The sequence below is a fragment of the Acromyrmex echinatior genome, chromosome 11 (assembly GCF_024713525.1).
Source record: "Acromyrmex echinatior isolate Ae372 chromosome 11, ASM2471352v2, whole genome shotgun sequence".
Classification (NCBI taxonomy): Eukaryota; Metazoa; Arthropoda; class Insecta; order Hymenoptera; family Formicidae; genus Acromyrmex; species Acromyrmex echinatior.
This window is the reverse complement of record NC_141862.1, coordinates 4,816,715-4,841,090: the sequence shown is the minus strand read 5'-3', so window position 1 is coordinate 4,841,090 and position 24,376 is coordinate 4,816,715. Positions and strand designations below refer to the sequence as shown.

Genomic DNA, 24,376 nt, shown 5'->3' with positions numbered 1-24,376 from the left:
CGAAATATTTGTCTATTTAAATAGGGCATTTAAAACAGGATACATCATGATAAAAAATTATATTTTCTATATTTATTACCTTTCAACACATAAATATGTAATTAGTTTTATTTTAAAAAGTACATATAAAGTACATAGCTTAAAAATTCATTTCAATAATAAATCTCGATTTTTATAACTTTTCCAGTAACTCAATTATTTATTTAATAAATAAATAATTGATATTTTCTGTTTTTAGAGGATCCCAGAATGATTTGGTAATGATTAATTTAGTTTAGGATTAATTTAGTTTCCGCATCTAGACAAAAAATGACCTTTTTTCACATCCTCTTTTGCTATATAATGTAATATAAAGAAAATTAAATTAATTGATATTTTTAACAAAAAGATTTGTAATTGAGCTTCGAAAGATTAAAGCCTAAAATATTGACGTCGAAATTTTTTTCGGATTAATTTTCGAATGGCATCACGTACACGCGAATGCGATCAAATTACGTATGCGCAAAAAAGAAAAATCTCTGATTGACACCGGACTGTCGCGCGACAATCTGTCACCGGTGTAAAATCAAGGCTTAAGCGAAGCGCAATCGCGACGGTCGTGCTGATTCTACGATCGCAAACATAAACGTCCAGATGTGCGTGCGTGCGTTATTGAGGGCCGATGGCGTGGCTGTGAATGGCGGAAGCAGGGAGCTAAAGGGTGATCCGCAAAGGGGCAAGGGGATAGGGTGCGAGAGAAATTTGATTTATCGGCGATTACGATCGGTGATTGGACTCTGACGGGTTCCTGGTGCGTCACGCGATGATGCATGAGCAACGGCCGATAACGCGTAATGTCACCGTGCGCCCGGGTGACCTATGCGCCTACCCGCGAAATTACTTTGCATTAGGACCGCGAGTGATGAATACCGGGTTAAACAGCGGCTCGAACGGCCCGCTAATCCACTAAACCGTCCGAAAAATTGACGTCGCGACTATGTGTTTAGTACACACACAATGCTCCTTTTATAACATGGAACGTCACTTTAATCACTTCATATGACCAACAATAGCGGGATGTGAATTAACCAGACAGCGGAATATAAAAGTAATTTACTAAAAAAAAAAAGAAAAAAAAAGGAAGTAAAGTGAAAAAGAAAATCTGCAAAGAAATATAATTTATTTGTTTTTTTGTAAAAATATATGTTTTTGTTTTCTCAATAATATAACATCAAAAGAGATTTCTATACGCAGAGAGTTAATTTTCTACAACACAATTAGATTGTATAACTATTTAACAAATATAACTTTCAGTTAAATATTCAACTTTCTGATTATTTTTCGCTAAAAATAACGTTTCACAATGTGAATCATAATTGGAAGTATTTCGATGTTAATGAGATCATTAATATACCATCGTAATTTTCTAAATTTACGCAAGAAAAAGTGTATGCACGTTGAACCGTGAAGAGTTATACTTGCCCCGCAAGTTCACAGGCAAAAATAAGAAGAAAGGAAAAACGTGGAAAAGAGTTACAAAAGCCTTGGCGCGCGAAGATGTGAACTAGGTTACTCCATATACTCGTATATATAAAAGTGCGATGTCGCGTGGGTAAATGAGGAATGAACTCGTATACGAATTGCAGGTCGCGCGAGTGCATTAGCAAAGAGAGCTGGCAAAGTTTGCCGAGGAAACGATCGCGGATTAATGCCTCGCCGACGCTGTAACTGCGAATTTATTTGACTTCGAATTGCGTGATTCCGATCGTCGGGATTTCCACGTACGCAAAATTTATCAACGCCAGGCGGAGAGTTCGCGCGAAAGGGCAGGATAGAATTTGAAAAATACGTTTCGCAAAAATAATAATAACATAATTGAAAATTTTCGAACACGAGTATACGCGATTTAATTTTGCAGTGACAAATGCGTTGCGTTTTCATACTCTCTCTCTCTCTCTCTCTCTCTCTCTCTCTCTCTCTCTCTCTCTATTGAATCCCCATGTAATAACAAAATTTAATCGCGAAAACTTGTTGACGCATAACCGAACGTTAAAACGTCCATCGAGCTTTGCATAATTCACGTAATAAGAAGATTAATCGGTTAATTGATTTTTTCTTCGATACGAGCGACATCGACAACGCTGCGAGATTATTGACTATTGTAGGTTCCAGCGAAATAATCCCGCAATATTTTTCGTATTCTGTATTCTCGTCTTATACGTTCTATCTTTAATCTTCCCAATGGGTAAGTTCGTTAAAACCGTGCTTGGTTGGATTATTGAAGAAACGAGTAATATTGACGTATACAATATCGTTGCAACGACGGTACGTTAACTAAAGCGAATCCCTGAATAATTTTCAGGAAATAAAAAAAATAGCAATCTTTCCTTTCGCTACAAAAACAAAACAAAAAAAAAACAAAAAACAGACACAAACAAACATTGACAAACTTGAGGAAAGATTTAAAATGCGCGATGTAAAAATATTTCGGAGAGACTCGTTCGCAATTGATAAATGCAGTATTGAACGATACAAAATACAATATAAATGTCTCTATGCGAAACAATGGTTTTGCTGCGTTTAGAAACTTTATTCGAGTGCATTCAAGTATGATTTTATCTTTGATTAATATTGGTGAACCATAAGAATAAAATGATACATTCTGAATTCTCGGACATATCCCTGAAGTATCTAAGAATTGTAGATAAGTACCAATTTAAAAATAAATTTTGGACCATCAAAATAATTGTGTAGGAGGCTAATTGTTAAAGCGTCGAAAGTTTTTACAGCTCATCATGTTTTAAAATATAATTCTATACATGATAGTTGAGAATATAATCTTTAATATTTTTATTGAGATAATTATATTGAGTTTTAATGGAAATTTTTCATTTTTATAAATAAATTCCAACGAAATTATTTTAAGATTTGTATTTAGCTTTTCTTTTAGATGCTTTTAGCACAAAATTATTTTGTCTACGTATAAAACGAGAATAATCTTCGAAATCAGAATCGCAATATTTAACGGACTCGCGCGATCTTAATCTATACTCGCGAAATACAACATTCTCAAACACGAGCAGTGTTATTACAACGACCGGGTTCTTGATAAGGAAACTTGGGACTTACCGCACGATCGCCAAGATTGCGCACCCTGCAGTGCAGGTAAGCGGATTGCCCAACGGTGGTTGTGGTCTCCCTCTTTGTCGTGTTGTCGAAGTAAGGCTGACTAAAGGGTTGTTCCCAGTAAGAGGACGGATGGTGCTCCACTACAGATCTTCCGTTCTTGGCCGCGCATTCTGTCACAAACAATAAGACTCGTTAATGGGATTTATTTATTGACACATTCTAATAAAAATTTTGACGCGAAATATTGGAATTTTTATTGGAATTTAAATAAATCTTTGAAACTTTAAAAGCTCTATAATAATTAAATTTCTTAAAGCCCGAGAATAGCGGAATTCTTCAACAATAGCGAAATTAATTAAATTAATCGGTACCCGCGATAGCATCAAATTAATAGTGAATTTGGTTGGATGCACTCAGTGCGCACTGGTGCGTATTAAAACTGTCAAACTCAAATTGATATAAAAATATGTGTTTAAAATAAATATAAAAATTGATTAAACTTTGAAATCTTCTATACCTATATTTTATTGTGCTCTGTTAAGTAAAATTTATATTTTATAATTTGAAATATTTGCATTTTACTTTTACACAAATTAAAATACTGTACAACGATTTCAATATGCACTAGTGCATCAATATACACAATAGTGCATCCAACCGAATTCGCTAAAGTAATAAAAAGAGAATTCATATTATACCCAAGCGTTCGGTTAGCGCAAATTAGAAATCATCAAAATACGTAATTGGAAACGGATAGCTTAATGACGTATCGATAATTGCTGGGAACTCACGCAAATCGGATTGCGGCGTGACAATGCGATAAATTATGCGTTAACTGGCGAGACAGAATGTACAAAACGGGATTTCAAGCTGATCGAAACACGTAATGTGATTAACTCTACGTATAAAATCTCGGTCACGTCGTGCTCTTTCATAAGGAAATCGATTCTTTCCGCTCAATGATCCCATTACCGAGCAGCTTCTGCCAAGCTTATCCGGTTGAGTTTGAAGCGAACTGAACTCGTCGTGACGAATACAGAAATTCAAATCTGAAACCGTTCGAGACGTCGTTCGCTGTGGACGAATGCATGAACTCTGGTAGAGTTCCCTTCGGGAGACCTACCTCGAAAATTCCTAGCGTATTACGCAAAAGCGATTTCCCTATGAGGTCTCAAATGGAACGAAAATCTGATCTATGCCTAGAAATTGCGTAATTTACAGGCAGAGCGATCGAAATTCGTTCGTTAAGTGAAGTTACGTACATATGCATAAAACTGTACTTAGTGCCCGGATGTTTCCTAATATGAATTTTATTACTTTTTACGTAGAGCAGAGATCTGATGCATAATAAAAAAAAAACATTTTGTACTTCCATTAAAACGATCCTTATTAAAATTTTTGTGTTAAATTCTTAATACATATATCTAAATGTTAATTTAACATAATGTCATTACGTTATTTTATGTTAAATTGATATTTAACATTTTTTATTGTTAAAGTAACATAATTTATAGATAAGTAAACAAATAACATAAAAACAATGTAGTTTTAAAACATAAATTCTAAGACTAAATGAATAAAATGTGTTGATTTAATATATTATAAATGTTACTTTTACTGAAGAAATATGTTCTGTACAACTAATTACATATATATTTTTTTTTTGTAAAAAGGTGCAGATATTTCGTGTCATTTTCTCTTTGTAACAGTAAATATCAAATTTAACATTATGAATGTGTCAATTTAACATAAAATTTTTAAATTGTGTCAAAGTATTACGCTTCTTGTGTTAATTTCTTATACAATATTTATGTTACTTTCGAATATATTCATCTTATTAAATTAAACAAAAATTTAAGTAGATCGTTAGGGACATGTAGAATATGTTAAATTTAACACAAAATTTGTTACTGTGTGGGTATGAACTTTATCGACAATGGAAATATTACAGTAGTAAAAGATAATGATAAAAACATAAAATAAATGGAAAGGAATAATAATAAAATAAAACTTATTGTGGTATACCAAGATCGTTGTCTCATTAAAGATACTTAATAGACGTTGAGAAGGACTTTTTCAGCTTCCTTTTAGATGCAGCTGTTTTTCAAAGTAACGATCTGCCGGTGTGGCGTAAAATTCATGCAACAGTCCCTCATCAATTTTTTCAGCCCGCGTCCTCATCCCTCTCCGACCGCTCGCCTCACTGATTACTTTATTCTAAGAAAACGATACTCTGGTGGTACATAAAACCTTCCGAGAAAGCCTTTACGTGCGTTATAAGAGAAGCAGAATGAAAAAATTTACGGAAGGATACTGCCAAAGAATCTTTATTCCCATGTTGATCCTCCATAAACAATATCTTGCCAGTGTGTAATAACGAAAGCTTCAATTGACAATCAAGTTTTGTTGTGTTTAAATATATTATGTAAGTTTATATTAAATATTATTATGTAAGTTTAAGTATACTGCTACTAATATACTTAATAATATACTTAAATAAAATAAAAAATAAATTTTATATATTACTTCCTTATTTCAAAAGTGATACAATTAACAAAATTTCTCAAAAAAAGGAAAAAACTATTTTTCAATTTGATAGAAAATTATTTATTAATTAAATAACATCAGCAAAAAGAATAAATTTTTAGTATGATTAGAATTCATTTTTGCCATTTTTATTTCACTTTAAAAAAAACCAGTTTTTTTTTATATGACAGTTTCGATGATTTTTTTTTTAAACCATCTTTTTTAAATTCTAACAATTTTGATGATTATTTATAAAAATAAGTTTACTTTTGAAAATTAATAATGTTTATTTAACTCATTCGCGGTAATAACTCGCAAATCGCATTTCTTAAGCTGTATTGATTTTTGAAGCACACAATTGGAAAGTATCAATACAAGATGAATATGTTAGGATGTAACACAAATATTATGTAAGAAAATTAACATAAAAGATGTAATATTAACACAATTTGTAAGCATATTTTTTAAAATAAAATTAATATTTATGGTTATATTAAATTAACAAGTATTTTGTTTATTCATTTTATAATTTATGTTTTGAAATACATTATTTTATATTATTTGTTTAGGTACTTATAAATATATAAATTGTGTTTTGATATTAACAATAAGAAATTTGAATATTAATTTAATACAAAATACTCAAATTAGAATCACATTTACATTCGGATATGTTATAAATTTAAGCCACAATTTTAACAATGATATGAGTGTATTTTAATTCAAATAGTATTTTTTGTATAGAATATGTGCATCAGAATGTAAAATAATACAAAATGTGTAGTAATACTTATAGTTTACTCATTCCGCGATGGAAAATTTCCTTCCTTTCATTTGTTAATGCAACGATCGGTTTGTATGTTTCGCACGAACAATCAGTTGATACATCATTCAAATTAACAATCGTGAAATTCTTCGGCTTCAAAGCGAAATCCGTTCGGAAATCCCTAACCGCAGAGCCGAATCGTCGATATTCTGCTCGCTCGAAATACCGCACAAAGTTCCACAATGCAACACAAAAAGCAGCCGATTCCAATCGTCGACTGTTAATCGGGTTTTTCACGTTGCAACCGTTGGTACGACGAGTGTGGATGGCAAAAAAGGCTTAAAACTGCAGGACGGGTCAGGGCGAGTTCTGAAGGGATGAGTTTGTTAACCCCCGACTGTGCTCTTTCTTCTCCGTTGAAAGTTCGTGGCGAAGGAACTCAAACGGGACGAGCTTCAGGTGTTTGCTAATGGCTTACGGCACTGAAACTAATCATTCGTTGATGGCCGCCTTTCTCCACTCCCCGTTTGTTCGTGACGTATTTATTCTCAGTCGCGTCAGAGCGACTTTCATTTCCACCCATATTAACGTGAAACTTAAAAGAAATCCGAATATAACATTGCAAGTTTAGGTATTTTCGTGCACGCCAAACGTTGACCTGCTTCAATTAACGTGTTCTACATTTCCAAGAAAGGTCAAACATATGACATAAAGAAATTCAATTTAAAAATCTATATGGAATTATACTTACGGCTTATGTTGAGTAAGCTAAAAGTGTTTTATTATCGATTAAACAATGACTGACAACAAATATTATGTTGTGATCAAATTTAAGCACAGAAGTGTCTCAAGGTGTACGTAAATGTAAAATAAATTAAAAACCTTTAGGTAAACAATTTTCGCTTTAGTTTTGAAATACACTTCATCAACAGTATAATTAAATCGTAGAAATGAAGTTTCTCGGAAGGTTTCTCTTTGATTTTCACCAAGATGAAACTCCCCGCTGAGTTACGACAAGGCGTAGTCTTTACGTCTCGAGCAGCAACCGAATTGCAAAAACTTGGGGTCTTCCAAAGTCATATCTCAACTATTTTCTCGTTACGCCGCCGCGCCGTCTCCCACGAAAGCAACGAGCGAAGAAGAGAAACCTACGACAGAGCACGACGAAGACATACAAAGGCAACGTTCGAAGTGCTCTCGAGCCTCTCGATCTTCCATTCGCGATGACTCGCGATCATTTTTCATAGATTCTTAAATTATAGCGATATCGCAAAAATAAGAATAAAGTACTATTAAAAGTCAAATCGTTACATTTACAGAAATGTTAATTACAGACAAAGAAATGAGAGAGAGGGAGAGGGAGAGAGAAGCAGATTCGTTCGTTTAGTTCTTCAAGACAAAAGTTCGCTCAAATGTATTTGTTAGCTACTAGAAGCAATCCGTTTGAAGAGATTACGAGACGAAGAACGCGGAGAATGTCATCGAAGCGTCTGCTTTTCGCGAGAGTAACGCAACACTTCTCGTTGAAATCCAAGTAGCTTATGTTTCCGGCCTCTCAGCTTGTTCAGTTGCGTGGAGAACTCGAACGAAACGATATGTCTTCGGATTCAGAGGATGTATCCCGTTGAGAGAGAGATAGAGATAAGATATATATATATATATATATATATATATATATATATAGAGAGAGAGAGAGAGAGAGAGAGAGAGAGAGATGCACGAAATTTTTCCCGCAATATCCGGAAGAAGTCGAGAGAAAAGTTTTTATTTAAGAATGTGGAGAGCGTTCAACTCAGTTCGTGCTCATGTTTTTCTGGACCGCGTAAGTTTCGTTGTCATTTTGGATTTGCTCCGTAGGTCATTTTTTGATTAAATATTACTTTGAACGTGATCTACAATTGAATGTAAATACATGATATGTGCATACAAATATATATATATATATATATATATAAAATATATGTTAACAAGTATAACCATCTTGAAAAAATTATGAGGTGATTATTTCACGCGAAAATTATTACTAGCATTTTTTCCGAAAAATCCATCGTGTACATATTAATCTCATTATCGACGATTTATAAAAATCATTTTGTTACACGGAATTAATCGCGACGAAGTTATTTAATAACATCGTGGTTGCGGAAAACCGCCGTCGTTTGAAAGAATCAATTAACTTTTCCGATATATGTAATGCCATATCTATCGGATCAATTGAATACCAATTGTCATCGGTATTATCGGGAAACACTTTCGGGAGATTGAGGGCGTAAATTTTGGCTTTAAAATGATATATATAACAATACAATTTTTTTTAGAGGCTAAAACGCGAACATAAAAGAATTAAAAGTTAAAATGTAAAGTTTCAAATGTTATTAATCAGTATTATTTAAAAATAAAAATTTTAACTAGAAATATAAATTTAAAAATATATTTGAAAATGTGTAATAATCAAGGTTTAAAGATATGTAGATGTATAAGAAAACTATACATATTACAAATTCCCACAATTAGAAAATGTTCTCATTAGAAATGTTCTCATAAGAAACAATTGTTTAAACATTAATTATAATGTAAAATGTTAAAAATATGTCGTTGTTGATATTAATGCAAAATATTTTAGGCAAGATGAATTCATTCCGCTCATGAAATTTGAGAGCGTCAATTCTGTATGAACTTTTGCGGATACATTTCGCGGTAACTCTCCAAAAATGTAAGTGTTACATGTAACATAAAACCTCTCGCTAAAATCTAAATGGCTCACGTCTGTATATCTATGTTGTCTCGTTTCCTCACGATGTTGCTCTCGTACGCGTACGTGTGAAAGTGGAGCATCTTCGATCCATCGAGAAGCGCAAGCACGTCCTCTTTTCTTCATTTTTCTCCTTTTATCTCCTTTTATTGCATCGAGTTGTTGTATCGGAAAGTTACATTGAGATCGAATTAGACCACGTCGCATCTTTGCTTAAATGGAAGGTATTAAATATTGGGTCGCAAACAATTACTCTTGAAGTACAATGTTACAATCGATATTAGTAGAACACGACTAAATGAATACTCGCTATAAGCTGTATTTATCAAATAAATTTATTTAAAAAATTATAAAAGGATTTATTCATTTAAAAAATATATTATAAAAGATTGATTTATTAAAAGAAATTCTGAGCTAATCCTTTATAAAAATAGATTAGTTTTATATAATTATATTTTTTTTCTAAAGAGAAAAAATTTAGAGATTAAATTTATCTTGAATTATAAATACGTATGTGTGTACGAGGTCGTTTTTTAATGCAAATGAAAAAGTGCACTTGTAACTGTGATTGCTGTGAGAGCGAAAGAATTACAGAGAGACGTTTTTAGAGAATAGAATCCGCGAAGGAATGGAAGTAATTAAAAATGTCAACACGAAATGGTATCATCATGAGACGGAGGCGGTTTTAAGCGCTTCATTAACAAGGATGGATGAGGAGAAATCTCCCAGCAAAACCGTAAAACAAAGCACGGGCCTTTACTTATACTATTTTGTAAACTCGCGAACGCTGCGGTTGGACGAGTTTTGCGAGAGTTTCACGGTTCGATGAGTTGAGAAGCAATAACGGCCGTTTTAAAAGAAGAGTACGAGCGTAAAGTGAAATGAGAGAAGTAGATTAATTCTTTCGTTTAAGCAACGCCCACAAATGTTTGCGGTTCCTGAATTCTTAACGTTTCAAACTATATTCAACTAATTGCCAATAGTATTAATACACATATCTAAAAAAAACGATATACCTAAAAACAATTTATGTATGTATTTTTAAGCACGCGATTATTCAAGCACAGTTAATTTTATATTTACTTCTGTAATTATCGTTGACAAAGTAGAATACTGTTAATAAGACATTATTATATAAATAAAGTTCTTTATTTTATAAAATTGTGCGTATAAATCTAGTTAGTTTGCGTATAAATCATAAAGAATATAATATATATGAAATGTGTGCGCGTGTAAATCTTTCTGACAATTAAGTTGATATACGTAAACTTGATACTACTCAATTATATCGACTTCATAAAAGGTTCGCATTGTTTTGTATGAAATTGATTGATAGAAAACGTCAATGTGTACACAGCAAATATTGCTCGGGGACGTATTCCAATTGCATTCGTGATCAACGTTGTCATAAATTTTATGAGAGGATAGTCCACTGTCTGTCCACCCTCCTTGCACTCTAACTCCCGTATCCGTTGCATGTTCGCGCATCTATCAACGATTTAAGGGTCGTTACTAACTGTAGGCGAACCGTAACCTATTACGATGCAGATTCGGGCTCGTTGCGGCCAAAGTGACTGGAATCCATTCCGGGAAAATTTTGCGAGGGCACGAGTCCGCAATTTTAAACGTGCGTGTATGCTTATTAAAGGCACGTATATCGATCATCGTTCTATGTGTCATATTTGCATTAAACTCCTGTACAAACGTTGATCGGCTAATGTATCGTATCATATAATACAAATAAAATACCTATATTAAACTTCCGTGGTTATTAGTAATTTATACATTAATTAGCAAATTATAAAATTAGTAAATTGTATAAGACGATACGATATGATTTGCAAATATGTAATTGGAAAGGCACTTATCAAATAAAGAGAGAGAGTTAACTGCATAGACATTTTACTAGTATTGGATTTATTCTTAAAAACTATTAATTTATTTTAATCATATCATAAAACTCATAAATAAATAACTTTTGAGTTATAATACTTTAAAACTTATGCTCGCAGAGAGAGTACCTTTGATTCACCATACCTCAAAAACTATCCATTACCAAGCCTTGTATCTGTGATCTCTTATTCATTATAAGCTATATGATATGTGAAAATTAACTCATTTCGCCAGAATCCATATATAGTATAAGATTCTTCAATAGACTAATGTGTCATTCAAATGCGAAAAGGGTAGAAATTTAATGTCTCGCCGTTCGCAGAAGAATGAGATGTTTGATCTCTCATTGAGTGCGCATTAACTTGACAACGAATGAGAACAATCAGAATCGGTTCATGAATTGAGAAGAGGATATTACGAGTAAGATGTTTCAATTGTATCCATTCAAGCAGTATTAATTCGATATCGTGAAACACGAATAACCAATGTCATCATACGATTCGAAAGCGATGAGAGAGGAATGTTGAAAGCATAAGATGTTCCACCGGTCGCGCTCATTTATCGAGTAATAGCTAAATGCTGTGACTTTGCAGCAGCAAAGGATGGAAATGTTAAGCGCAAGATATTTCGCTTTAATTCAGGGAGGATATTAACTTGAATTGTATACGAAAACAAGCTGCACTGTAACTTATTGAAAGAGGGAAGGTATATAGAGAATGTAGAACAGAATGTAGAAGATGGAACACGCAGAACTTCTAACGTACTGATACAACGCAATTTCGCGTGAGCAATGGTATTTTTACACTGAGAAAAAGATTTCGGTTATACTAACAACAAGTACAAACAAAATGCATTCTAATTATACTAATCAGAATGGTTATTGTAATTGAATTTCTGCACGGAAAGAATGATTTTGCTGAAATAATCCAATGAAATTATTTTCAAATGTGTATCTATCTAAGTACGAATTTACAATAAGTATTTTAAGCCTTAAGCCATAAGAAATTGATCAACTACAGTCGAATGCGAGGAGAATAATTGATTCGTCCATTCCTTATGGCTTAAGCTTATAAAAAAATTGTAAATTCGGGATAAAGGATTCTGTACTAATCGTATGAAAAATTAAGTCCCAATGAAATTATGATTTTCTCATATAATATAATTTTTAATGTGATAAAAAAAGGATGTCATAAACATAAAGCTCAATAATTAATCGATAACTTTTGAGCTATGATATATCAAAGGTATAAAACTTATATTCACAAAGCATCTTTAATTCACCATAGTTTAAAAACTATCCATTATCGAGCCTTGAGTCTGTCTTCTATCTTTTATCACTTTATAAGCTACATGATACATGAAAACTAATATATTTCGCTAAGATTCAATTATAATTAATGCAGAGTCCTTTTTAAATATTTTAGCAAAATCATTTTTTTTCGTATAATCATCTCAACTGAAACGTTTCATAGAAATTATCTTTGAATATCCGATTTGCATTTTTCTGACTGAATCTATCAGATTTCCAGTTTATGCAATCAGATTTCTTTTTCCGTTTAATAGACATTTATAAACGGAAATCTATAAATTCAAATTTACGAAATAAACCCTCGTACAAACCTATACCTACTCGTCGCTACATAGTCCGCCGTGGGACATTTCGCGCGATCAACTTCAAGCGCTTACGTCGTCGTTCTCCCCACGACCTCGAAGATAAAGTACCAAAGGGAAGTTAAGCTTCTTATCGCACGGACCAGAACGCCGGTCGCGGCTGGACCGACCTCCGGTCCGGTGAATCCAGGATTCTTTCTCAGACCAACGATTTCGCGAATGGATTCGGCTGAATTCATCTCCATTGCGACGGCGGCGGTCGTTCCGACGGCACAAGACTCGGAATAGAGGTAACGTTATTCGCAAACAGAGACGGTGACAGAGGAGGTCGCTTTTAAGTAAGTGGTATGCCCGCGGATGCCTAAACTTCTAGGCGCTTGTCGAATGGAAACGTCTGCCGAAACTTTTCCAATTTCTTGCGTCAAAGGGAATATCCGATAAACACGGCCGCTCCATCGTAATTAAAAGTACGCAAAGCCGCGGAGCCGCATATATATACTACAGAGGCGAACGGTGCGAAACCGCGGATCTACTTAAGCCTGCGGATCGACAGAGACGCGAGAAATCCGCAGCGGGATTCCTTTAAGTTGCACGAGACAAATGCCTTGTCGCTGTGCGATTGGACAACTTTCATGCGAACAATGTCGATAGCAATTAAGGTATCGAGAAAAATGTAAAATGATGAAATTGTTGTAAAATTTTTAAGCTGCGTTCGGTTCGCGCGCTATCAGCGCTATCAGCGCGATTATTGCATCATCCTTGTTTTAGGTCTAATAAACAATAAAGATATAATGATAAAATAGCGCTAATAGCGCGAATCCTGTACGTAACCTCAATATCTAAATCGAATCTACGTAGAATTGTTTCATTAAACTAATGTACTATATTTAATATTTAGTATATTACTGTACGTTGAAATGCAACAAGTATAAATCACGAAATTATCATATAAAATCTATATCATATATAATCATATATAATTATGCATAATCATATAATCGTATTTAACTCTTTGGACCTGACGTCAAAGTTTATAACACAGATTATTGATGCTCTGAGTCTGTGAGACTCATTTAATTTATGCCGATTATAAAGCACTAATTAATTTCAAGAAACTAAAATGACGTAACTCGTATGAAAAAAAATTAATACCAAGTATATTTTATTAAGAATAAAAGAAAATATGGTGCGCTGAAAATAAAGTTCTTGGTAAAGCTTTTTTTTATAAAAGTGATAATTATAATAGTAATTATAGTCACAAATATCAAAAATTTTTTTCTCAGTGGAAGAAAAGAGTACTTTGCGCTTTAAGTTCGACATTTAACAGCGACAGAGATTTATAATTACATGTGAACATACTGTAACGTTTCGCGTTTGGTAAATTTACATTTGTAAATTTTGTTTTATTGAATATATATCGTGAATTTTTATTAATTGTTCAGCCAAATATTTAAAGTTATATTTTTCTGGATTTTCTGAGACTATTAACTGGTTACTGTTATTTCCATTAATTTTTCGGATTTGATGATGACCTTTTGGTTAAAAAAGGTTTCCCCCCCTCTCTTCAATAATAATGCAGGGTCTAATAAATCCATCATAAGCTTCGAAAGGTAAACAATTATCATATATAATTTATGTAAAAATGATGAGGCTTGTGTAATTAAATCTGCTCATTGGATACTATATAGCTGTCATTGATGATCTCACGTTATCAAACGCAGTCATAAGAGCGACGGCAAAGTGAATCTGCAACGAATTAGCGTGTCGCGATAACAAAGGCACGGTGAAGGAACACACAATAAATACACGATTCATCTGTGTAACGCATTATAAAGCATACATATAAACACAGACAAACTGGATGAAGATAGTAAATGATGCACACGGCGAATATTGTTTACGGATTTAATGGCGAGTTTTATAGTTTGATCGATGTGCGATGGATTAAACCGAATATATGCGGATTTGATTCAAAGCGCGATTTGATATATATCGATTGCAAGCGACCGAGTGCTATTCATTATTTCCGCCAGATACATACGTATTCATTTTACGTTAGTTCTCAGATTGAAACGATCATTATATTACATGTGAACATACTGAACGTTTCGCGTTCGGTAAATTTACATTTTGTTTTAGTGGATATATTGTGAGTTTTTATTAATTGTTCAGCCAAATATTCAAAGTTGTATTTTTCCGTATTTTTTGAAATTATTGACTAAATACCGTTATTCCCATTAATTCTTCGGATTTGATAATGATTCTCTGGTTAGACCCCCCTTTTCTTCAATAATAAATTTCTATCAAAAATGTTAAACTACTCAATTTTTGTAATGCTACATCTGCAAAAATTTGGATTATTCTTATTAAAATATACTTACAATTAGTATTCATTCTTTTTATATGACTTAATCATATTTATCCCTTAAAATTAATTACTCTTAGTTTTAAGGGATAGCCAAATCTTAATAAAAGCTAATTTTAGGATATCAATTTTTTAAATGTCGAGAAACAACAACAAAAAATCGGAATTTTTTTCATTGGTATACATTGGATTATAAAACACCTTGTGTAATATTAAAATTACAATCATTAAATATAAGTAGCTAGATAAATAAAATATTTATATTTTAATAATTTTTATAATTATTTTTATAATATATAATTTTTATAATTAATTTCTTTTTCAATAAAATTAATTAATAAAATTAAATAATAACCTATTATTACGAGTAAGTATAAGTTGGCTAGCTCAATCGGAAATTGGTGAAAGAGATTTGTGAATCTTATATATATTATATATTTTAACGCCTTTAGAATATATTTGTAAAGTTGTCTATTAAAAAAAAGGAAAGAAACCATTATTTATTTAAATGCTCTTAATATTTCAAAGAAAAAAAATGCACAGGATACAACTGACCTAATTATACTAACAATAAATGATCCAAATTGTCGGGACATTTCAAATCGATATAAATTTCCGAATTTATTAAACGGAATAAAAAGTCCTTTTATAGAATTAAAGTAGACGCAAAATTGAAAGGTGCTCCAGTGGACTTTATACTATAATAAAATTGAAAAAAGTTAAAAACTTATATTTTTTTCATGAAGCCGTCACCTGACGTAAATATTTCCTTAATACAAAAGTTTTACAGCAGTATGGACAAAACGATAAGTACCCAGCGTTTTACGTGAACAAACAATATTGAGTTTATAAAATGAGTTTATAAAATTAAAATTAAAAGCTTAGGGATTGACAGGAGTGACAAACCAATTCATTTACACTTCATTTGTGGTGCAACTATATATCTGCGCTCTATCAGACTCTACCATATATTGTCTCTTACAAGAAATATCTTGTCACGAAACTCATTTTGGCTCATATTTTACGAAACTATAACGAAGCCTACTAAAAAAACCAAATTTTACAATTTCATTCTTAAAAATATCTTAATAAATAAAATGATATACTCCTTATTTTACATATTTTTGTGCTGATATTTTATCTCCAAGAAATAATATCACATTATAAAACCTTTTAGTTTCTTGTTTTATGAAGCTGCGAAGGTGTGTACAGAGCCGAATTCTGCAAATTTGATTTTTGAAAATTTTTATTAATAAAACTATATGTACATCTTTTTTTTAACTGCATTATTGTATACATCGAATGAAATAACAGGACAAATTTTATTTTGTTTTTTTCCTAAAAAATCGCTCTATACGAGCCTTCAGGAACCTTTTCTGGTTATGAATATCGCAATTAAAACGCGATTCATTAGTAATATATATCCAGTATTTTAAACGTAATTTCAGCATAAAAAAATTGATCGTCTTCGACTAGAAGTCTCCACAATTTCTCTTGCCAACCTTTAAAAAGAAAGATTTTTATCGATCTGCAAATTACGTGTATATAAATGCTGAGCGAAGACTCAGAATGGTAAACAAAGCAGTCATTTACTACGTTTACACGGTTTACATCAATGTTATGAAACTGGCCAATCATAGCTATTCTTTAGAAGAATGACTGTGATTGGCCAGTTTCCTAAATCGATGTTATAACTTCAGCATAAAGAGATGATGTTGAATATGTTACATAAGAATAGAAGGAATGCATTGGAGTGAGATACAATAATGTAAAAAATGAATTAAAAATATCACTATTATCAACTTTTTTATTTGGGATTTACAAATCTGTATCAACATTAATTAAATTCGAACGTCACTCCAGCATCCCATTAATTGAGAGAAATGAATCTTATAGACATAACGCCAGTAATTGCAGTGTTACAGATTTTGGAGTTAGCTCTGGAGAATTAATTTGCCACTATCAAATAAAATAAGTTTAAAAGTTCTACCAAAGCAAATTCAATTTGACGTTACACAGAGAATGTAAATTTATTCGTACCCGCGTTCGTGGAATGTAATCAAGTCGATAATATTATCGAGATAAATTCGCGATCGGTCCGCTCACAATGGGATCTACTATCGACTAAGGATCGATTGGCAATTCTCTCGAAGTTTTATCAGGACTAGACAGCGATGAGAGCGCGGTTTTCGCGTATACGTCGCAATAATAATAATGGCGCAGGATTTATTGCATTTTTCGGTTGCACAACAATGCCGAGGGCAGGAGACGGGCAAGCAAGTATAATAGTTTCCATCCATATTGACGCGTGCGAACTTATGCAGAATGTTCGTGTCTGTGGTAACACACTTTTAGTTTGGATCTTTGACAATAGCTAACGTCAAAAATATTGCTTTCAATAACGCGATAGAGGATGGAGGACATTTCCCGTCCGATCGGCCCCTTTCAATCGAAAGGAGCTCTAACAAACGAGCTTTTGCGTCCGTGAGAGCTACAATATCATTTGCCTAGGGCGTAAATGTAAACGCGCACATATATGTACGCGTGCGTGCGTGCGTATGTGTGCGTGCTCCTTTGCCTTGCAAATTTCACGAATTCGGCCGCGCGTCCTCGTTACACGAGTCGTACGTCAACGAGCTCGCATTAGAGTCGTTGAAAACGATATCGTGTCGCACTCGGAATTATATTATTGCGAACCGGGAATCATTTTTTGCATGGCTCTACCTTTGGCCTGCATGCGATTCGACAAAATCCGATCATGCATGAACGCATACGATGTGTCAGTAAGCTATCAGCAATTCGATCCATCGTTCAGGGGAATTTGAATTTCTTCAAGAAAAATTATTTCTTTCAAGAGAAAGGAAATTTGTAATAAATTAGACAGTTCTATTGAAATCCTATTTCATGTCACAATTGATGAAATAGAATAATATTTAAAAAATAATTGGTGTAAAAATTAAAACATTTTTAAATTCATTAGAGTGTTTTAAGATTCTTATCATTATTATTATTTATTTGACGTGATCAATTTAGGTTGTGATATCAATGGCTGCGTTCAGAAAAAACAGCTTTGCAACTGTTGTAAAATTCTTTATGATTTATACATTTATATATCCAATAAGGACAAGACTAATCATTTTAAAGAATTTTACGACAGTTGCTTTTTCTACTGAACGCAGCCAATGTTTCAGCATATTTAAAAATCATGCATTTCAAAACTGGCTGTATTCAGCACACAATTTACAAAAACTATAAAGTGTATTAAATAATTTACGTACACGGAAAGAACGATTTTACTGAAGTATCTAAAAATTTAGATAGATAGAGATATGAAAATAATTTTATTGGACTATCGAAATAATTATGTAAGACGTTCAAGCTGGTTGCTGGAATGGAATAACTTTCTTTGCTTTACTCATTGCTTGAGTTTCCTATAATTATTTTGAGGTTTTAACAAAATTATTTTTAGATCTGTGTTTATTTAAACTTTAAACAAAATCATTTTTTAGCAAAATCGTTCTTCCTGCATAAAAATGTTATCAGATATCAAGATATCCAGCTTCGGCCGTATTTGATACTCCTCTATTTATTTAAAACATTTTATTCCGCTTGGAAAAAGTAAAGGAATGACATCTTCTCGCAAATTTTATTTCGCGGAGATTAATGTACGTATTTGATTTCATGTCAGTTTTAGAAAAAGGTAAAAGAATAATTACACTAGTTTACAGTAAAAAATTACTTTGAACCTGATTAACAATAAATGTTTCTTATAGATTTTTTAATGATAAAAATATGCGCGCATAATATTCAAGCAAGCTGGAAAAAATTCCAACACGTTAGGTTCCCGAGATAATTAAAGTTTAATATCCCAAAAATTTCTGATAATATTTGATTTTGAATTTCTGATAATATTTTTTTTTGTCAACAAGGTTAATATTATCTTGAAATTTGTATTAAAAGCATAAATGATTTATCCTCTATAAAGTTCATTTTTTATTTCATTGCCTTATTTTTTGGACATGTTATAAAGAATTCAAATGTAGAATCTTTCTAACAATAAGATGGCAAATTTTCTATCTATGATGATGAAATCATATACAATTTCTTGTTTGTGACTATATTGTTACATATACACAGACTATACAACTTTTGCCAGAAACATTTTTTATGTTTTATTTTAATGCGTTTTTTTTCCGATGTGGCCATTTAATGAAACTTTATGTGTAAATATAAATGTATATACATATGTACATGTACATATAGCGGAATCTATAACGATGAACTATAGTGTATATCGGTAGTCACAAACTAGAAATTATAAGTATAGGTATATAACTTCATCGTTGTATACAAAGCAACTTTATTAACAAAAATTCTGTATTTAAATCTATCATAACATGGCTGAAAAGTAAGACATTAAAAATAAAAAAGTGCATTTTATAGGGGATGAACAATACATTCGTTACTCCTGATCAGAATTTCAAAATATCTAACCTTTTTTTTTACAAAAAAAGTCAAATATCGTTAAAAAATCGTTTTTACACATCGAACCTTAATTATTCTGAAAATCTGACGTGCCAGTGAAATTTCATTCCGTTTTCGGCATCTAAAAATCTATAGGACACACTATGTGTGGATAAAAGTAATTGAAAAAAAAATATATATTTTTTGATAAACTAGTGATATGTTATTTTCTCACGCTATTTTCATCTCATAGAAATGATATACGATTTATAATGTCTTAATAATCGTCGGTCGATGAAGTTTTTGTCGTCTGAACAATGTAAATTCCAAAGTATCGAATCCTACAGAGCGTTGCATGTCGCGCGTCATTAGTCGCGCCGAACACGAGAGTTTCTCGTTACCGAATCAGCGGGTTCTAATCTCTTCGCCACGCGAAAAAAGCGTGTCTTTGATGATCGAACACCGGACAACGCGACGCGTTGTCATTGCATGGCATATGGGTTTTTGCACAAACTGCTCGGATAAGCCTATCGATCTAGAACGCGACTCGATCACGATCAAACTAACGGCGCTTTTATCGAAAACCTGGAAAACCTTCATTAATCCTGGACACGTTTTTTTCGAGCGAGACTTGGTTGTTTGCACGACAATCACAAAGCAGAAATGTAAGTATATGACATATGTATGACATATGTATAACATATATTCCACATTTTGCTCAGTGCAATGTGTTTGCAATAATAATTATCTCGTTATACGAGTGCATCGGGTTGAAATTAAAAATTCCGGACCACTTCTCAAAAAGTCCGGGCCAAACTGTAACAAAATGTAATTCGGCTGTAAAATCACGTTCCGTAATTATAACAGATTTTATACGACATATCGGCCATTAATTAAACATCCGATAAATGATTGGAAAGAATTGGAATTTACGTCAACGCAAAATGAGAAATGTGCAGCCGCATTTAGCACTGCGGCAAAACGCGGCAAGATTACAAGCATTGTATCGTATTGTAGCAGATATCAAATTAAACCTCTACGATAACTTACGTGGAATCCTCGATGTTGGCGCAGCTGCAAGATGTAACCTCGTTGTTTCGATTTTACGACCACAAATCTTGCGCATCGGAGAACAAGTTTATGCACTATTTTTTTTTTACACAAATCCTGGTTAACTGAATGTCGATTTAATAAATTTTGCGAAGCTCTCCACGGTTTTACCATCAGACAAATTGAATACGGATATTTTGCCGAAGTGTCTAAAAATTTAGCCGGATAGATCTGAAAATAATTTTGTTTGAACTGTCAAAATAATTATAAGGATACTCAAACTGATTGCTAGAATGTTAAAACTTCTTTTGCGAAATTATCAACGTTTAAGCATATCCTACACGCAAAAAAGAACTTAGTATCAGCTAAATATCAGTTGCTGATTCAAATTTTGCTGTTATTGATTAAAATTGAGCTATTGAAGATAAAATACATTTGCTGCCGACATCCAACTTTATTAGTTAAAATTAAAAGCGTACTTAATATGAGTAGCTAAGTAAGTGGCAACTATATTCATTTCTTCTTAACCGCGTAATCAAATATTCCATTCGCAATTGTTTCTGGAACGTTGCCTATTGTCATTTTACTCTAGAAGAGAATATTTTTCGCTGCAGCACCTAAATTTTAGCAGTTAATAAATTGAGCTTTGATAGCAACGATTAATTAATTGTCCCTATAAAGACACGTTTTAATTGGCAACTCTATTTTAGCTGCGTTGACTAATCTTTTCTCTGCGTGTACATAATTATTTTGATGGTTCACAAAATTATTCTTAGAGAGATCTGTATAGTTAAATTTTTAATTACTTCTTTCATGAAGTAACGTAACTCAAGTAATAAAGAAAAATATATAAGTAATTATGATTACTCGAGTATGTGATCTTGGATCCTACAATCAGTTACCGTAATCAGTCATCGATTCGACTATATAGAGCGGCTTTTTTTAACGAATCGAAAGGCGTGGTTGAAAATTGCCGTGGCAAAGTGCCTCAAGTCATGTCTACCGGAGTAGAGCAATTTCGTCGATTCGTGGCACGAAGAGAGAGAGTGGAGTAAGAGGATCGGGTGATGGAAAGATACGGGGAAAGAGAGCCAGACGAGGTGCCGCGCGCGCGAGAAGAACACAGGTGAATGGGAGATATAGAAACGAGAACTGTCACGGACAAACCTTCGGTCAATTATAAGTTGCTTCGGGACGTGCTTTGTTTACGAAAAGCACCCGGTACATTCTTAAATGTAAACCGAGGCGTAGATAAGGCTGTTCGCTGTACGTCGAAACGCAAAAGGTTGCACGAGGGAAGGTGTCAGCTACTATCACGCAAACGATCGCAACGGTGCAAGCTCGAAAATACTTCACTTGCTAATCCCTCCGTTAAGGCATATAAAACATGAAAAATATATCTCGTCTTCAATCATTTAATATTTTCAAATAATTCATATATTACAGAAAGGTTAACGATGAAGTTATTTTTTATGTTTGAAGGACAGTGGTTAAATTATTCTTTTATATTATCACAATTATTTTCATTATATGAGATCACCAGCAAATACAACGTGTGATCATCAACTTTATACCATTTATTAATTAATTTAGATTTTATCATGTAATATACCTGAATAATTTTATAATGGCAACCACGGTATAATTATAAGCAAGAAGTATAATTATAAACAAGACTACTCAGATATTCTATTATATGATAAAATATCTTAATAAATTGTATTAAATTACATTAATAAAATATCTAAATTATTTAATGAATAACATGGAGTTCATTACCACGCGTTGTAATTCGGTAATCTCGTAATGATAATAATATAAAGAATAACTTGAGCTGTATTAAAATATGATATTCCAGGCATAAAAGTCCTGCAGAAGAATAGATATAATATTGATTGTGCTTCGAGAACTCTCAAATAAAAATAACTGAGAAGGCAAAAAGAAATAAGTTCGACGATGACATCTTTATCATTATTATCACACTTAGCAATACAAAACATACGAGGAATACAGTGTTGATTTTTCATACGCCGTTTTTCAAAAAATCTAAGCAAATAACTAGCTATAATATGCGAATCGTTCCGTCGAATTGCTTCTTCCGAGAGTTCTGGGAGGCAAACGGTTAACGTAAACGTGATTTTATCTAAAAGCTCGATATCAAGCAATACAAAGAAGGAATGAAATTACCGATCTATCGGGCCACCGAATAACCGCGTAGAGATAGAATCGATTTCGTTGGCGCTGCAGCACTTCGCAAACTTCATCGATATCCTATGTTTCTCTTCTTACTTGATATTACTTCGCAACTAAACGACGAACTTAAGATCCTATAGGAAGAGGAAAGAGAGAGAGAGAGAGAGAGAGAGAGCGAATCTTTCTGAAGCTGTTATATTCTGCCTTCTAGTGGAACCTCTGCATGAAGATTTTATTAGTCACGATAGAATTGAAAAGCCAGCAAGTATGTGTGTAATCATTGGATTTTCCTTACTTCCACATATATGTATAGCTCTCTTATTTTATTTACAATACGAAATAATGCATATATTAGGTGTTGGAATTAATTCGTAGCGTTTTTTAATGAAAGAATATTATTTATTTCACATGAGCATTAAAAAATACATTAATGAAAGTACTTCCCATCACTTGTAAAACGCTACGAATTAATTCCAACACCTAATAAAATCATAAAATAATAAACGAGTATTTGTCTTTTATTTTAAAACAATTTTTTATTTCGATATGACGTTATCCATAATTAATCGTACAAATTTTAATAAAAAAATATTCTCTCAGTATTTTTTTCTCGAGATAACATTAATTTGATTTCGATAAATAACATTTTTATCCCAATATTTCACATTATTTATTCTTACTTCTATATATAGTCCTTATTTTATTTGTAATACGGAATAAGACATATAAAATTATGAAATAGTAAAAACATACTTATCTTTTATTTTAGAATTGTTTTTAATATTTCGATATGATATTATTTATGCATGTGTTCATAATTATTAACATAAATTTTATATAAAATTGTTTTCTTAATAGTTTTCTCGAGATGACATTAAGTTGATCTCAGCAAATAATATTATTATCTTCTGATTTCTTACAAGTAATTAATCTGTGTAAAAGTTTCTCCAACACACAACGAATATTAAGTGGTTTCAATTGACTTCGGAAATCCGATAATCAAAGTTACGATAAATGGCCTTTCAACCAAATAAGAACCAACTTCTTCATTAAATTCAATAGGAATATGAATTTATTGTAAAAAAACTTTAATAAAATTTCATTGGAAGTTAATTAAATGATATAAAGAACGCGACTACATTACGTCAATTGAATCGTTCAGCAAGACGTATCTATGAGAAATCGGGAGAGTATCGATTTCATTGATATTTTTCGTTTCACCGACCTTAATACTGCCATTTTATGTGACTTTTTCTCGATAGTGTATAGAGATCCTGGGATGGTCCAAGAAATATATAGTACGGATTCGTATCATTGGATCTCGGTTGCTTCTTTGAACATCGACAGCCTCCTAAGGGTACCATTGTCGTAAAATGTTTCTTTCGTTATTTCGTTTCGAGCAATTTTCTATTTCGAAAATTGTCGACAACTTTTTAGTTTTTGCCACTTGTAGGGACTATCAAATTTTGAACGATTCGAAAGATTGTTGAAAAAGTAGATACGTTATATTGTACTTTCTTATAATATTTAGAATTACGATATATCGGTTATCACGCAGATTTATGGATCAATTATAAGCAGAATCGTAAGATTCGTAACTTGTTCTCATAAAACTTGTAAAGAACTTATGATTGATGTTGTAATTCTA

The 24,376-nt window shown here is 32.5% G+C and overlaps 1 protein-coding gene across 5 annotated transcripts in view; it reads right to left on the bottom strand.

Annotated features, from left to right (window-relative positions):
• LOC105147141 (opioid-binding protein/cell adhesion molecule homolog) overlaps positions 1–24,376 on the bottom strand; it is a 407,659-nt gene that overhangs the window by 120,132 nt on the left and 263,151 nt on the right. For 4 of the 5 annotated variants that reach the window (XM_087411479.1, XM_087411478.1, XM_087411480.1 and 1 more), the window contains one exon: positions 3,109–3,278. In XM_087411479.1, the coding sequence (XP_087267605.1) occupies positions 3,109–3,278 (170 nt within the window). Of the gene's footprint in view, positions 1–3,108; positions 3,279–20,535; positions 20,767–21,402; positions 23,080–24,376 lie in introns of those variants that run through there. The other variant, XM_087411477.1, reaches the window with a different exon arrangement.